The sequence below is a fragment of the Uloborus diversus genome, chromosome 6, assembly GCF_026930045.1.
Source record: "Uloborus diversus isolate 005 chromosome 6, Udiv.v.3.1, whole genome shotgun sequence".
Taxonomy (NCBI): Eukaryota; Metazoa; Arthropoda; class Arachnida; order Araneae; family Uloboridae; genus Uloborus; species Uloborus diversus.
This window is the reverse complement of record NC_072736.1, coordinates 109,072,505-109,089,780: the sequence shown is the minus strand read 5'-3', so window position 1 is coordinate 109,089,780 and position 17,276 is coordinate 109,072,505. Positions and strand designations below refer to the sequence as shown.

The 17,276-nt window shown below is 31.3% G+C and overlaps 2 protein-coding genes across 2 annotated transcripts in view; one reads left to right on the top strand and one right to left on the bottom strand.

The window, feature by feature from the left end:
• Positions 1-9,388, top strand: part of LOC129224643 (ras guanyl-releasing protein 3-like) — a 90,561-nt gene extending 81,173 nt beyond the window's left edge. The window contains exons 15-17 of the mRNA XM_054859126.1: positions 1,656-1,757; positions 4,241-4,414; positions 5,428-9,388. Coding sequence (XP_054715101.1) covers positions 1,656-1,757; positions 4,241-4,414; positions 5,428-5,558 — 407 coding nt within the window. The 3' untranslated portion in view covers positions 5,559-9,388. The remainder of the gene's footprint in view (positions 1-1,655; positions 1,758-4,240; positions 4,415-5,427) is intronic.
• A 55-nt stretch (positions 9,389-9,443) lies between these two features.
• LOC129224641 (28S ribosomal protein S15, mitochondrial-like) overlaps positions 9,444-17,276 on the bottom strand; it is a 38,156-nt gene continuing 30,323 nt past the window's right edge. Inside the window, exon 6 of the mRNA XM_054859124.1 lies at positions 9,444-13,616. Coding sequence (XP_054715099.1) covers positions 13,281-13,616 — 336 coding nt within the window. The 3' untranslated portion in view covers positions 9,444-13,280. The remainder of the gene's footprint in view (positions 13,617-17,276) is intronic.

Here is a 17,276-nt window from a genome sequence, read left to right as displayed (position 1 = left end):
AATACCAAGAAAATGTAGGTGTAAATAAAGAAATAAATCATTATTACGAAGTATTGCATTCTATATATAGAGAAGAAAAGGGAAATTTAGCAGAAATGAAAATAAAAGAATAAAAATTGAAACCTAGAGCTAATCAAGTTCCACTAATATTATCTGAAAATAAGTTGATAAGCAAAATGTAATGTATTGCAGTGAGTAAGTTTTGTATACTATTAAGTTTATCTACGAAATAAAGCCTCATTTTAAAATGCTTTTATTAGCTTCACCTGTATGTATGTATATATGTATCTTGTAACGGAATCTTGCTACTCAAATTTTCGCCCACTTCCTGAGATTGGATTCTTTTAAAATTTGAAATGCTACCTCAGACCCAATGACAATGCAATATTCTATAATCAAATTGATTTATTAACGATTAAGTTTATTCCAATTTTAATCAATATTTTGGCCTAAATTTAAACAATGTGAAGAAAATTTTTTTAAAAATGCTCGCAAATGTTTTTAAAAAATATCTATGAAAACCTTTGATTTTTCTGCATCAGACAAAATTTGTTCCATCGTTCTAAGGAAACACGAATTATTATTGTTTTTAACTAATTGCATGCCAAAATTTAGGTGAGCCTTCAATTGGCAATTCATTGCTGATCAAGCCATCATTGAACAATACTCTTATTAATATATCTCAAATTTTCAAATTAATGTAAATATGATTTCCGCACACATACATCGATGACTGAAATGGATTAGCCAGATTAAACAATTACTCGATAGGCAATTTATCAGCACAGTTGAATGTTTTTAGAGATTGGCTATTACACTAAGAGATATAGTTATTCTTTTTGGAATTCGAGAGACCGTGTTTCGAATGCTGCCCAAGACTTTTAGTCGCTTCTGTTTTGGGCAAATTTCATGAATATAAAAGATTTTGAATTATGTTGAAATGAATATTTTTTGTAAAACAAGTTAAACTAAAAACAAGAAAATAAAATAATAGTTTAAAACACTAAAAAAAACACTCTTGTGTAAATAGACAGCACTTCAAGGTTTTTTTTTATTACATTAAAATTAAGTGTTTGGTCAATTACTATCATCCAAAGAGTTTTTGAGCAATCACGATTGCTTATTGTTCTCATTTGACTGTTTTTGACGTTCCTATCATTTTATTTTCCCACCGCCACCCTCTGCAGCACCACCGTCGACCGAGTCCTCACGATGCTGCACCTATAGCGAAAGCCGTCTCCAGGTTGCATCCATGTCCTACACACACGCTCATACATACACAACTACACACACACAGGAACACACACACAAACATACACACACACATAAACACAACAGACACAAACACACATGCCTGCACACACATACACATACCCCCTACACACAAACACACATACCCCCAACACACAAGCCTACATACACACACTCGTGATTGCGAAAAACAATTTGAATTCAAGATTTCAAAATTCAAATTAAATTTTTACTTTTTAATTCATTTTGCTACAAAGGCATGTTTTTTTAGTTTTTTAAACTATTATTTTTGTGTGATAAAGTTTATAAAATTTATTAAGTTAGGAATATTATAAATCTGTAACTTTGCCATGAAATTGAATATATTTAGTGATTTGTTGACTTGTTTTTAATCATGTTTTCAGATTGTGGCATTAATTCCCACAAACACTGTAGAGAATTGGTGATTATGGAATGTAGGAGAACATCTTCGAATCCTACTCAATCGGACTCTTTTGCAACTGCAGGTGAGAGTTCTTCAATGTCCCCTTATGTTAACAAATTTGTTAATGTTCGAAATCTCTTACTACTATGTAACTTCAAACTGTCTGGTACAATAAAGCTCTGGTCGCAGTGCTTGGTTCTGTTGAGCTGCCCTTTCATTTCAACTTCAGACTATGCGATGGTTTAGAAATGCATGCATTGTGCGAGAATTTGTTATTGAGGTTGTATTGAACCTTCTTGTTTTTGTTATTTTAAACTATTATTTTAGTTTCATACGGTTTTTAAGCTGATTTGAATTTCCTTTAAACACATTTTAAGTAGAATTTATATACAAACAAGTTTTAAATTGAGATATTTGTATATAACTCAAGCAATTTAGTGTGAAAAATGAGGATCAAACTTTCTGAGTAAACTTACATGCACAGCAAAATTTCCTGAAATTGTTCTCAAACAACTCAAAAAAGGAAAATTCTTCAAACGAATTTAAAAAAAACGTTATAACCTGCACATTTTCTTGATTTTGGTTCAATCGATACACATAAAAAGTAAGAAAGATATACTGACACATTCTGATGCAATTTTATTGGTGTCAATGATTTAAATTAGTGATTTTAGTCATCGTTTAACTTGAATGCTTCTTTTTTTAAATCATTGATTTGAACCATTTTTTAACTTAAACTCTAGAACTCCTCTTAAAAATTCTAAATTTCACTAGTTCTGTCTTTTTTTTAGTCTGAAAATATTTCTGTTTGTATAGATTTTGTTCTGAAGGTTTTGTCCGAAAGCTATACTATTTCTATCTATTCAAATTCTCTCTCTTTACTCAACCTAAAAATTCAAATTTTTAGTCAGTGGCCAATGGACACTTTTAAACTAGCTGCTACTTTTTATTAGTAACCACTATATTCTTCTTTTTAATGAAAGTAATGGGAAAATCTTAAGGCACTACAATAACAGATGGGTGTGAAGAAAAGCCCCCCCCCCCACAAACAAGCCTGTGGCTATACTGCCATGCTAAGCACAGATGTGGTATCTGCACATTTTGTCAAAACTGAGTTATTGTCACTGGGTGGTCATTAGTAATTTAGTTTACCTAAATGTTAAGTTTTTTGGTGATTTGTAAACGCGAAATATTAAAAAAAGCTATAGCAAAAAAATGGTATCTGCATATTTTGCGTAGTTTGCTAAAGCTATTTGAACGTAGGTGACAAATACTAATCCTTTAAAGTGGTATCTAAGCAGTTACCCTTTTTCTTTCTTAGTAATTATGTAGATACGACTTTTATACCTTAGTAAAGCTGCATATTTAATAACATAGCAGCTTACTTAAATTAGTTTACCTTTGCATAAATGTTCAAGTAAATATTCAGCCTTTTCCATTTAAATTTTTATTTAAAATGCAAATTCTTAAAAGTAAAATGCATTTAAAATATTCATTTCTCATTCTTTTATGAAAAAAAAACCCATTTCCATTCTTTATTTTACGGTCAATTATATTTTTGTTAAAGTATCGTCTGCTGTCAAAAGTATCTTCATGCTCAGGAAAAATGAATCTAGGAAATAAAACATTATAAATGATAGCATCAACGCATTCTTTGAATGTAAAGAACTGAAAATTATATTATAGTTTACAGTTTTAAATGTCCGATAATTTAAAAATATTATTTTTCAGAAAGCAGATTCTGTTAGATTTGTATTAACAAAATAAGCGACAACAGCATCCAGATAAAGCAGATGCTTTCAGTATTATTTAATGAGACATTAAGCGCACTTTACCAAGCTTTTTTTGTCGTATCTGTGCAGATACCCCTAAAAATGCCTAATAATAGTCACTTACGGTGATATCAACTTAGTATATGAAAAGGTTTCGAAGATAAAATTTTTCATAACTACATTCCTTAATTTTAAATAAAGACTTTTACAAAAATATTATGTAGGTTGGATAAGTTATTTACAAAACGACTACCGCAAGTTGAACATATACGTAAACCACAAATCAAAGAAACGAGTTGTAAAACTTTAATAATAAATTTCTCGTTTTGAGCTTTACTGCAGATACCACATCTGTGCTTAACACGGCAGTATAGTGTGCATATTTGTACAAAATGGAAAAAGAAAACTTAAAATCGGCATTGTTTCAACTATGAATTTTTGCAAAAAAAATTTAAAGCATGTACATATAAATTAAATATGTATATATATATATATATATTTATCAAATGGAAAGGTTAAATTTAGTGACTTTTTTTACTGTAATTATACATGTGTACAGCCAATACATAGCTTTTTATATAATTTTACAAGAAAATAGACAAAAATGGATAACTGATTTTCAAAAGAAACATCTCTATGCATAAAGCATTTTGTTTTTTAAAATCTGATTCTTTTATTTAAAAAAAACCCTTAATATTTAGTTGGGGCTTAAGTTATGTCAGCAATTGTATGTTTTACATTTTACATATGTTTGATAAAAATTTAAATGAAATATGTTTAACTCAAATTTCAGATGGTCTTCGCACAAAAGTTCGCCTTCAAAGACCATGGCGTCGTCAGTTGAAAAACAGCCAATCAGACAATGAGTCCATACAATTACTTGATGACAATTGCAGCTGTGATAGTGGATTTGTCATAGCAGATTCACCGGAGTTTAAGGATTTGCCGCCTAAAAGTCCAACTATCCGTAAGTAGATCATGTTATGGTGTTTATATTAGTAACATTAAAAAACTTAGTGGCGCAACAGCCCATGGGGGCCTAAGGCCTGCTGTGACTATTTCAGTTTACAAGACCAAAGACTCTGTGGTGCAATGCAGCTGTACCGGTTAGGTGGCTAGCCGAGCATGGAACCCCCATGGTGCAGTTCCCAAGCATTCTTGGGAATTGAACCCGACTCACTGAAGGGATGAAAGTTTGAGTCAACTATGCTCAACCGGGAATTACTAATTATTACTTTTCATTGTTTTTGGCAACAGTTAAAAAGCAGGTTTTGAGTATTGTATAGTTTTCTTGTTTATAATCTATTTTCTTCATTAAAATATACAATGCTGTTGCAAATATGCCTAAGTCAGGCACAGAAAGAACAAGAGCTTGGTGTGAGATATAACTGCAGTTGAAGTGACCGTTCAAAATGTAAAAACAAAAGATAAGATAAAAATTTCACTTTTAAGGTGTTTTTTCAAGCTGAATTTGTATGTAATTTGAATTATTGTAAAATGGTTTAATAATCCCTCACAAGCTGTATTGCTGTATAAGCAAGAGAATTTTCTATGCCTTTGAACAAGAATATTAAAAATTGGTTAATTTTTAGTCGTGAAAGTAAATTAGTAAAAACTAGTAAAAAAGGTTTAAAATATTTATATGATCTTTTGAAAAATATTATTAAATACTGCACAAAAATAAGATTTTTTTTTTTTTTTTTGAAGTCTTTTTCGCGCTTTTTATGTACAAATAAAAGTTTTTGCTTTTATATTTGATTTTTTTTTCATAATTTTTTATTGAATAGATATCTTATTACAGCATTCCCCAAAATAACTGTAAAATTTGAATAAAGAATGAATTAGTTTTACATTATTTAAATTTTTTGTCTCTGTGTCGTAGTGTTGAAAAAGTCTCAGGCTTTTTGACTTCTCGAAGTTGGCATGTCAGATATTTTCTGTAGGGTTTTCTTTCTTGATCATAATACTGTTTCTTTGTAGGGCCTACACCCCCATCTCCCCGTGCACCTCCTTCTCCTAGTGGATGTGGTTGCCAACAATTCCAATTGCCAAGAGCTAATGCTCAGGACCAAGACAGAGTATCTTTGCATCCCAAGCATGCCATTGTATGAAAAAAACTCTAAGGTTTGGGATTCAGAGATTTTTTTTTTTTTAATATACACAAGTTCTACATAAAATTTTAATGGCGGACTAGTTGTATATGAAAGATTTTTTAAAACTGCATTAGTAGATTGAGATAGAGGTTTGAAAGAGACATTTTTTTTAATGGATGTAGCTATACATCTTTTAACACATCATGCTTGTATGACTGTTGACGGCATCATTTTGACAAAGAAAAATCTATTATGTTATCATTTTATCCATATTTGACGTATGAAATTCTGTAGAATTTGTTCCACTTAGCAAAAGAGGAAAAACAAGAGGAAAAAAAAAGAAATAGTTTCAACTATAGCAGTATTAAATTTTGAACAACGTGTGAGGTGAAATAAGGGAAGTGAACTGTTTCAAGCCCAAATTAATTTTGTTGCAGGGCTGGAAAATATCAAGATATTTTGGAAAATATCTGATATTTTGATATACAGTCGAGTCCCGACTTACGCGAGGGATGCGTTCCAAGACTCCTCGCGTAAGTCGAAATTTTGCGTTGTGGAAAAATATGTGTATACCAATTTTTTAAAAGCATACCAAGTTCTTTTAGATACTTATAAACACCCCCTCAGACTGCTTCAAAACATTCTTTAACTATACACTACAGTTTCTTAAATAAAGAACTGAACTTTTACTATTTAAAAAAAAAACTTTTATTCAACATGAAATGCTTTAAGATGCACAAAATGAATGATCAATGGGAGGATAGACATAAAATAAAACATGGTACGCAAAGTATGTACTAATAATAAAATGCTGCACTATAATCGTACTGTACAGTAGATACAGTAATAATATTTACGAGTTAAAAATGAAGATAATGATGATTTATGCTCCATGATCAGATTGTTATTCTTATCCAATGCATTTTAAATGCGGTTGCTTCGCCTTTTCTTTTATAACGTTTCAATTTGGGGCAACAGCCCCTCTTTCTTATCTCTTTAATCCACAATACAAGAGCAGTTTCTATTTTAATAATATTTACTTTGCTAGGCTGCTCTGCAAGCTTCAATATTGAAACTAAGTTCTGAAATTTTACGGATATCTTTGTTTTTGCTTTGACTTTTAATTGTACGTATGGAAGATCTCATAATGTCGTACTACCCTCGACGTTTTGTAATTGTTCAAGCATATCGAGAATCTTAGCCCCCTTTTTTTAATAAGAAACTTTCTTTTTAGTCCCATCTTCACAAACTTTAGATAAAGGTGCTACTGTGGTGCCAGAAATTTCATCAACTTTAATATTTAGAATGAAAAAAATGAATAAATGAAAGATGCTGAGTGGTTTTTTGATGCAGTAACAACGTGATGCGTAGATTAGTTTGGTGTGAGAACTTTCGATGTCAGTGATGCTTAAAGGGATTTAATAACATTTACGAAATCAATATTTTGTAGCCTTCCTTCAAAAAAAAATTCGCGTTAACTCTAAAATTCGTTACTCGGGAAAAATTCGCGTTGTAGCCATTTCGCAAAAGTTGAATCGTAGTGGGAATCGACTGTATATCGGATATTTTGATAGATATCCGATATTTTCAATCAGCACAAATTAAGTCTTCAAAATAGTAAATGCATCCTCAAATCACTTTATTTTCTTATATTATTATTACAATATGTAGAGTAGACTTAAAATTAAAACTCCTTCCATTATTTAAATCTAATATTTCACTGTACATTTTTATCAATTTTAATGGAGTTAATTTAGCATTAGCTTTTTTACTCATTTTTCTTCTGTTTGCTACTTTTACAGTTATATGATTCAGAAATAAAAAATATGCATTAGTCGGTGCACAGTCGTATAAGACATTTTCTTATTTTCTGACCAACATTTAATATTTAATCAGGCACTTTTAATATGAATTAAAATTATTACTTTACTGATAGTTTTATGAATATAAAATAAAAAACGAATATCATGTTACTTTGCTGCATTAATGATGTATTAATACATCATAAAAATACAGTTCATAACTTTTTGGTTATTTCTAATAATAAATTAACATTACTAAGATTAATGTTTTTTTTTTTTTTATTGAAAATACCTAGTTGCAAAAATAAATATCGAAAGTATCAAAATATCATGATATTTTCAAAATGAATATCGGATATATATCATGATATATATAGGCGACCCTGTTTTGTTGAGTTTTTTTTTATTAAACACACATATACAAATTCTTTAAAAAGACTTGTTTCTGATTTTATTAAAATTCAAGAATTGAAATGTATACTATTACTGGGACAAGCTCCTTTTAGGGAACATTTTAACGTTTCCATTTGTAGTATTATACAACAGGGCAAATGAATAAAACTTGTTAGGTTTGCGAAATAATTATTCTTAGAAGAGTATTAAATCAGTCTGAAATAACTTTACTTAAATATTTGCACCTGATGTTTTTGGCTTCCAAAATGTGTCATCCGTTTCTTTCATGAAGCTTTTAGCAGTTTTACTACAGACGGCAAAAGTACATCAAATTCTCCACCAAAAAAATGAAAACATTAAATAATAAAATTGAAATAAGCTATACTATACAGGACCCTTTTTTTATGCCTACATTGCAGAGAACTTTCCTGTAGTAAATAATACTTAGTTGTTACAAGACTCAGTATCTTTATTTTTTTATCATCAATAATTTCATCATCCTTTAAGCTTTGAGACAGACACTGATTGGAGGTTTTAATTTGAAGGCGGCAAACCCTACTCGGGTCCTAGAAGTTTTTTTTTTTTTTTTACACAATTTAATCATTTTGTTAACTTGGAGAATTGTAGATATTTTTTAAAAAATGAGCTATGAATTCTTTAGGGAGGCAGTAGGTTTTCAGATTACCCCTAATACTAAAATTCCTTAGAACTTCTGATGTAAATTAGGAAATTTTTTGTTCAATCTCTGAAATTTTGTATCATACATCATTTCAAGTCGATGTTTTTGAGGTTTGTTTTATCCAGCATTACAGCCGAGCACTGTTTTGTTGATGAAGTTCTAGGATCAAATCGCCCTACATTCGTAGGTAGAGCAAGAAAAATTACAAAAATTCTTATCAGATAGTTTAACATAGCGATAGACATCATGCCAGAATAGCTATTACATCTTCTATATGTTGAAGACAATGCCTAAAATTGTATTGGAATCCAGTGCTATTAGAAGCCAGTTAAAATACCATATACTCATTGGTAGACAATTTTGGTCTTTAAAATATGTAATTATTGCATTACTGTTTGACCACCGATGAGATGGAGTGACAAATATCTGGTTTACAGGTAGAAACAGATGCATTGATTAGTTTGCAAGGTTGCCAGTTTGTTAATTTAAGCCGAGTCGTATTGAAATAAACGAAACCAATGCATAAAATTTTTCCTTTTCCCCCTCATTTGGGTTAAATCGTTTTAACTGATCGCTTGCCTATTCCATAGCACACAAACCTGGTTAGACAGTATTATATATCTCCTAAAATTTGTTCTTGGGTGAAAATCTTGGAAATTTTTTCTGAGGTACAATGTAAAATACCCTTTCCCAAACAGGTCGTATTGTGTAAGAAATAAAGGGAAAAATACTGTACTAAAATCGAAAATTTTAATTAGACAGGAAATCACTGCAAATGTGGTTGGCTTTTTCACCTGAAGTTAACTAAAATTATAGTACTAATTAATGTTTAAGAAGTTATAGACCATCTGTTATTGTTTACTGCTACCAGAACAATAATATAATGCTGTAGATAACATCTTGATCTTATTCTCACTACAATTTTCCTTTAAAAAATAAGATGAAAAAAAAACAAAGTAACTAAATTATTTTGAGTGCAGATAACATATTTTCAATTATACAGTCCTGTAGTAGGGGAGAAAATATTTTGGAGAAATCTCATTGGGGTTTGAGGAGACTCACCAAAAGAAAGGTGGTTTCAAATTAAATTTAATTCAGATTTGTATTATTTTTACATTAAAAAACCAATTATTTCAGGGGGTGGTATCCCCCCTCCAACTACAGTACTGTATGTAAAGCCCACAATTCAGTGTGACCCAAAGCTTTGTATCTCCATATTAAATAATTAGATTAGATGTTGTTTAGTAAGGGTTAGATAAAAAATTCATTCATTTTGTGTGCAAAATGTCCGACTTAGTTATGATCATATGTTGGTGAGAGAGGGCATTCTTTTTTTCTGTTTTGATTTTAATGCTTTTATTTACATTTGTTCATTTTTTTGTTTACATGCTCGTTGGAGGATCAGTGGTGCTTATTTATATTTTAAAACTTGTGCAATATCTAACACAATATTTGAAAATTAGATCTGATTGAAAATTACAAGAAATGTTCATTTATAATGTAATTTTCAAAGTACTGTCAGCCCCGCTAATCAGGTAATGGATAAATGAATACTCCGCTGAGATACGAATAAAACCTCCCAAAACCTCCCGGAGCCAAATATTTCCTCACAGATGCATTGTTAAATATCCTCGCTTAAACGAATTATTTCCCCAGATAATCGAATGATAGTGATCAGCTTTCGCAAATATTTTTGCTGAGTAAAGTTTTGATAAATTAGAAATTAAGTAAGAACATATACTGACAAAAAAATATAATAGCAATATTTTTTGCCGACAACGGGCAAGAGAAAAACAACATTCATAATCCATTAAAACATTTCCACTATTCTATTAAACTAGAAAACTGTCTATCAAGGTATGACGGGTGAAAACTGATTCTACATTTGAACAAAGCAATTGCCTATATGGTGATATTTTGATAGTTCAATTTGTAACCCTAACTCCAGTGAATTAACCCTAACTCCAGTGAATTAACCCTAAACTCCAGTAGGTAGTGTTCAATGTTGACTTTGTTTTTCGTTTCTTCATTCCCTTGAAATGAGTCTTACCAGTAAAACAGTTAAGCTACCGGATCGAGTTCAGCCTTGTCACAATAAAGCCTTTCCCTGCATATTAAACATTACCAGAACAGATTATCAAATTATCATGCTATAGAGTGAGTTTCATTGTTGATGATGTTAGGAGCGTTATATTTATGAGGATTTCTTTGTTTGCCGTTACCAAGAAAAAAAAAGATAGTGCAGTTGATAACTAAACTTAATAACACAAAGAAATAAACACATTTTAGAAGATATTGTAAATTGATAAATATAAAATCCAAAAGAAAAGATAGTAGACAAGGAAGGAGAAGCAATCCACTACTATGGAGTTTTTCAAAAAATAACGCACTGGAAAAAAAATGACAAATCAAAGATTTCACAACTCAAGTTATAAGTTACTTTTTATAATTTTCATATATACTTGTAATTAATTATTAAACTATTTTGATGTTTATTTTGCTTATTTCAAAAAATTTTTACCAATAAAACTTTAACTATTTCCTTTACATAGCAACAGATTTAATATTATTATGTTTTAAGACAAATGTTAACACAATTTATAAAGATAAAAACTTCCCAGTTTAATTGTTTATTATGTCTTGGAACCGACGGTATTCGATTAAGCTGGGCGGACAGTACTTGTATATATCTGTCACGATACATGTGAGATATATAGACCATTGTTTGATAAAGAAAAATCAATAAAGTTTACCAATTATTTTTGTTAATATTATAAATGCTGTGGAAAATGCTTTTGCAACTGCATTAAAACCTATCTTCCAAATGCTTGAAATAGATGGGTTTTTTATGCTTGAAATGTGCCCTGTGTTAACAGAGTGTTACATGAGGTATGCTTCATTCTACCAAGAAACTTTTTTTTTGCTTTTCTTTTTACAATCAAATGAACTCATGGTTTATACTAGTCAAAGTTTGTCAAATAAACGTCCACTTCAATTTTAATACTTTAGTTTGTTGAGTCATGCAAATGCCTTTTTAACAAATTAATTATGTTCTGCAACAATAAAAATTTCTGTGTGTGCCTTAAAATAAAAACATATTCTTATGTTTTTTTCTTTTCTTTTTTTGCTTAAATATGATGTTAAATCTTTTCATGATGCAAGATCTAAATACTATGCTTATTATTTTTTAATTTGTATTTTCAAAAAATGCTGAATAGTGACTGACTATATTGAATTTAAATGGGGGGAAAAAATACACCAGCTTTTGTTTTCTGGAGCAAAATTTTAAGTAAATTACCCCCAAAGAACTGCATTTACTTGACTCTTTTACCGAAAATGTAAATATTTTATAACACAAGTAATAAAATTGGTTAAAATCAACATATTAAGGCAAAAATTTCGAATGAGATGTTAAAATTAACATTCCATGTATGTTTTTTAGTAAGACATCTTACATAAGCATTCCATTTCATCATAAAAGTTTATTATTTTCAGTGGTTTTATTTGACAGACTTCTCATACAGTAACTGTATATAATCATTTTGCACTCTGTAGTTGATGTTATTGTAAAATTGAATAGAGTCTTTCAATGATTTAAAAAAAAAATCTTTTTATTACTAATAATATTTTTACTATTTTTTTTTGAATGTTTCAGCATATAATTCTTGCTATCAAAAATGTTAATTCATATAACGAAGGTTTTTTTTTTTTCCGTTCTGTAATATTTGTTTCAACAGATTTTGTTGAAACAATATTTTTTTTTTTTTTGTAATATTTTCATAACTTTGTTACTTAATCATTTGGAAAACAATAGTCTGTTTTCAGTGGTTCACATTGATGAAAAATATAAATTGTGATACAAATACTGGCACTGTCTGTCCTTCACAAGAAAAGATCCCTCCGTAAAGTCTGAGCCTGTCTACTGCCATAGAAACGGAATTCGTTCATTTTTTGCAAGGGTTAGCAGGAGGGTATTTTGGAGCAATTTCGCCACTCGTCTTTGTGTAGTCATACGGGTTTTCCTAACATTAAGCTTCTCTTGGAAAAATGACACGCCTCATTGTTATAGCAACAGACAGCTACAGACATTTCAGCGGTGGCTTTTTTCGTGATGGTAAGAGCTTAGTATGCTAAAATATAGCATTTTAAACAGGAAAAAACTTTGTTTCAGTGAGAGCTAACTGCATTGTACTAATTTTACAAATTTTTACAATTACAAATTCAAACTAATTTTACAAATTATTTTTAAATGATGTAGGATCAAGTTGGAAAAAAATCCTCCCCCCCCCCATATAATTAAAAAATATTTTGGTAAACTTTTAAGCATTGTTGAATTAAATGACTTATGAAAATGCATTTGGCTTAAATAATACATTACAAAACAGAACTACAGAGAAAGCATTTTGATACATTGACTGAGAGTACTTATTCATTTGTATATTATGTAATGTTTGAAAGACGGTGTGAGTTTTTGTATAGAAATGTTCTTACGAAAATAAAAGTAGACTTTTAAATTGTTTTATGTTTTTTCATTTGAGTCAAAAATAAAAACAAACTTTTTTTAAAATAATTAATATACTTGTTAATACAACCACAGTGCTGGTGTCGAAATTGTTAGTGTAATTACTTTAGAATGCTTTTAACTGATTAAAAAAAAAAAAGTAAGCATTTTCTCTAGGGAAATTGTCTTCATTTGCATGTTGAATGATAAAAATGGATTTGTAACTGTACAAACATACAACAGAATAAAATAGAAAAATGCGATTGAGCTTCCAATGAATTCATAATTTGAAATAAGCCACACATACTTGCAGTAATAAGTTTTTATTATTATTATTATTATTTGATCTGTGTATATCCATTTAGCTACAATTCTTTTAGAGCTTTCTCTTCTGCTTCTATCCAAGCCAAAGTTTCAGCTTTTTCTTTTAAGAAGTCCTTTTGTTGTTTTTTCAGTTCTTCATGATACGCATTTTTCTTCTTTTGTATCAAGCTATCGTGGTATAGTTTTGTTAGGCGTCGTAAGTCCCATTTCTTACAATACCTTTCCAGCTTCTTTCCTAATGTAGGGGGATTGTAATATATTTGGAGTTCTTTACATAGCCAAGAAAATCGCTCATGGTCAATTTGTCTCAAAACTTTTAAGTCTCTATTTCGTCTGTTTATCACCATTGGTAATATCACTCGATTAAGGCGAATTTCCTGCAAAAAGAAAAAGAGCCTTAACATTTTGCAAAAATTCATACTACATGATGAGCTAAATTTAACTTCAACATTTATACTTAACTAGAGGACCCGACAGACGTTCTGTTCAAACTTTGTAAATTGAAAAGTTAAAAAACTTCAATAAACTATCAAGTGTTTGAACCGTTATGTTGAAAAAAATAAGTAAAAAGAAAATGTTTTAAGCTGCTTGGTGTCAGAATGCATACATTTATTGCAACTTGATTTTTCTAATGCCCACTGCACAGTTGTTTTGTTAACTTTTTTCTCCCGTACTTGATGGTTAGTTCCTTCAGCCATACTCAAAGGATAAGAAGCGTCCTCAGATATTAAATGTAAAAATCTAACTACCCATCTAGAACAAACGGAAAATCCCGCTGCAACAGCCCCCATATGAAAAAGAATGAAACAATCGAAAGGATGTCGTTTAAAAAAATGATAAAGGTAAAAACAGTTCTCTGAATAAGTGAAAATCCCCTCCCCCCCCCCCGATGTTAAATAAACACATTCTTCAATCAAAGTGACGAAACACTCTTTAAAAACAATTCTTTGCAATTCAAAATATTTCGCCAAATAAACAAAAAATACAATAAATTACATTAACAGTAGCTTTAAAATATAAACAAATGATCATGCAACTCTATTGTTTAAAGCCAAAAGTCGCCAAGCCAACATGTTACTGTAATCGAGCTGATGAGTGAGCGAAGCTAACTCCGACCGATTAGCGGTCCGATCTTTTGTACGAAAACTTTTAAAACTTCAAATATTGCCTAATTTGTAATTTCCACCAAAGATAAAGATCTTCCACTGCACTGATTTTTTGTGTACAGAACTACCCTGTTGTAAATTATCTGGACGAAAATAAAATCTGTTTCGTCTTTAAATTCCATCTTTTCCTTTAAGGATTATCAAACTAATCAGTTTATTATTAAAGTATTCTTGACATGGTGCCAAAACTCAGATGGATTTGAGCGGAGAAACAAATGTTGCTGGGGACGGTACTTTCTGATCATTTGGGTTAGGGCAACCTAAAGCACCGATCCGGTCACATGGTTCAACTACGACGACAGAACATACGTTTTGCGTGAACTTTACTTTACCAATACTTTACTTAAAAATATATCTCAGGACCTAAAACCATTGTTTTTAAGAAATGAAGGATTCACTCTCTCTCTCTACATTTTATCTATTCTCAATTGACATATCACAGTAGGAAATTTAATTACAAACAGCAGAACTGGCTTTCTTATTGTCCTTTGGCAACGGGTTAAATATTTATTTCAGTTTTCGCTCAACAATAGATTGAAATAAATACATTAATCATTTGGGAGATATAGCCATCCAATGTTTAAATTAATTAATGAACAAAAACGTTTCCAATTCGATCCATCGCACTTCGAAACCATGCTTGCCACTACTTAATTACACACAAAAAATTTGATCAAAATCGGTCCAGCCATTTAAAAGCCTTATGGTGACAAACGTCCGAGCAGGGATAAATTCATGTTTCTTTTTTTAGGTCTTAGTTCTGCTTCTCATAAAATGCAGAGCTATTTTTTGGACATTTTTCTTTAATATAGTAACCCCTCGTTACATTGTGCTTTCGGGGGACAAAGAAAAAGAGTGATATATCCAAAAGCGCAATATAATGGAGGTCATTAAAAATAGTTATAAGTCCAGTGCACAAGTAAATTAGCATTCGTTTTTTTTGACATGATTTTCTAATGGTTTCGATGTAGTTAACGAATGCACTATCACACCTAATGAAAATTTAAACAAGATTGAAATATAAACAATTTTCACCGTCAGAAAGTTAAAAACATCAAATAGCGAATGAAGACTATCTTTCTGAGCTACCGCGAGATAAGAGTGAGCATTCCAATACCCTCTTATTCCCAGTAGAATTTCTAATCCGTTCGATTTGCTGTAGAAAGGATGTGAAAAGTAAAAGTAACCGCATTGTTTACAGTCATGGTGCGTCGCGTTAATTTTCGAAGACCTATATAGAATTTATCAAAAGATAAAGAATTTTCTAGGCCATGGAAGCATCACCGCCACAACAACTTGAGGCCAACGACTGCCTTGAATGCCCAACGAACATTAAAAATCAAAAGAGACTTACCCCATGGGGAGTGTGTGAACGAAACCATTTTTTTACCGTACAACATTTATTGAAGGTCGCTACGTTTCACGTAAATGACAACATCTCTTTGCAAACTGAGTGATCACCCCGAGAACGAAAAAAAAAAAAGATTTACATGAGGAAATGTGATAATACAAAAGTTGAAAAGTTCTTGAACGTATTAAAATTGGAGCGGGAACACACAAGATTAGATCAGGATGTAACTTGGAGACCAACACGCGATGAATTGTTCAGAAGCGGGAAAATAAAAAAAGGGATCCGGGCAGGAGACATTGGAATATACTAGCGTGCGTGACGATTCTGTGAAAATGATTCTTCATGGTTGGGGCGTTGCTTCGCTATGAGTACTCAGGTAGCTATGCTTTAGAAAGCTCGCAGTTACCTGACATCACACAAACTCGCCGCCACATGACGAGCGCTATCGGTTTATGTTTGATTTGGGCAATCATTAACTTACACAATCAGGCGAGGCAAAATTGAAGAAGAACAAAAGTTGTCATCATCTGACGAATGGCATGGGGTTGCATTAATTTTGAAATGTAGGATTTCTTCTATTTCTGGGTTATATAGATTAAAAAGGAACTTATACATTCACATTGTGGAAAAATGTAAGTCAGATCGGAAGTGAAACCATCGGTTTTGCTAACCGCCATTTCGGATCGCAGAGATTTTGCCGCCGTCTCGTTAAACTTTGCACGCCACCGATGTGCATTCTCTCAGGAGATCAACAGGCAGAGTGTGACGGGGTATAAAAATGAATCGGCAAATGAGCGAACCGATTGGGAGACGCCACGATGCGCGGGAACAAATCAGCACATTTGGTGCCTAAACAACGAAGAAAAGGATGCTACCAATTTTTCAATGGTGGTGCAAGAAGATGAAAAAGAACGGATTTTCGACATGAACCGGAAAAAATGAATGCAAAACTAGAATTGGGAGAAAAATATTAAAACACATAATTGACACCTTAAAATGCGCGGAATTCGAATGGGAACCCCGCGGAAAAAAGGGAATGCGCCCGAAAACCAAAAAAAAAAGAGGGAAAAACAATTTAAATGACAGAAAAAATTGGGAAAAAGTCCGTTATCAAGAAAAATGATATGCATTATTGCATACATTGAAAACCTTTTGCCTGTCCAGATCATTCTTCCTTTTTTTGATGCAAATCCCAGTTTGTGCAACAAATTACAAATCTTTTCTGTACTAAAAGAAGGGCGTATGTTTTCTTCTACATGGGCTAGTATGACACGTGCTTGATGTCTCTCACTCATTGTAAAGGCAATGTATCTATACAAAAGAAGATGTCAAGTAGTTTACAGACTATCTTAAACGGAAATATACTGTATGGGTATGTACATTTGGATGACAGGAGTTGCTGCTGCTTTTCCAGCAAATTCAGAAGAGTAGCTTCCTTTTGGCCGTTGACAAAATAAAGAAGAAAGAGACCTCTGAGCAATACCATATGTTTTCAGAAATGGTTTCAAACTTTAAGCAAA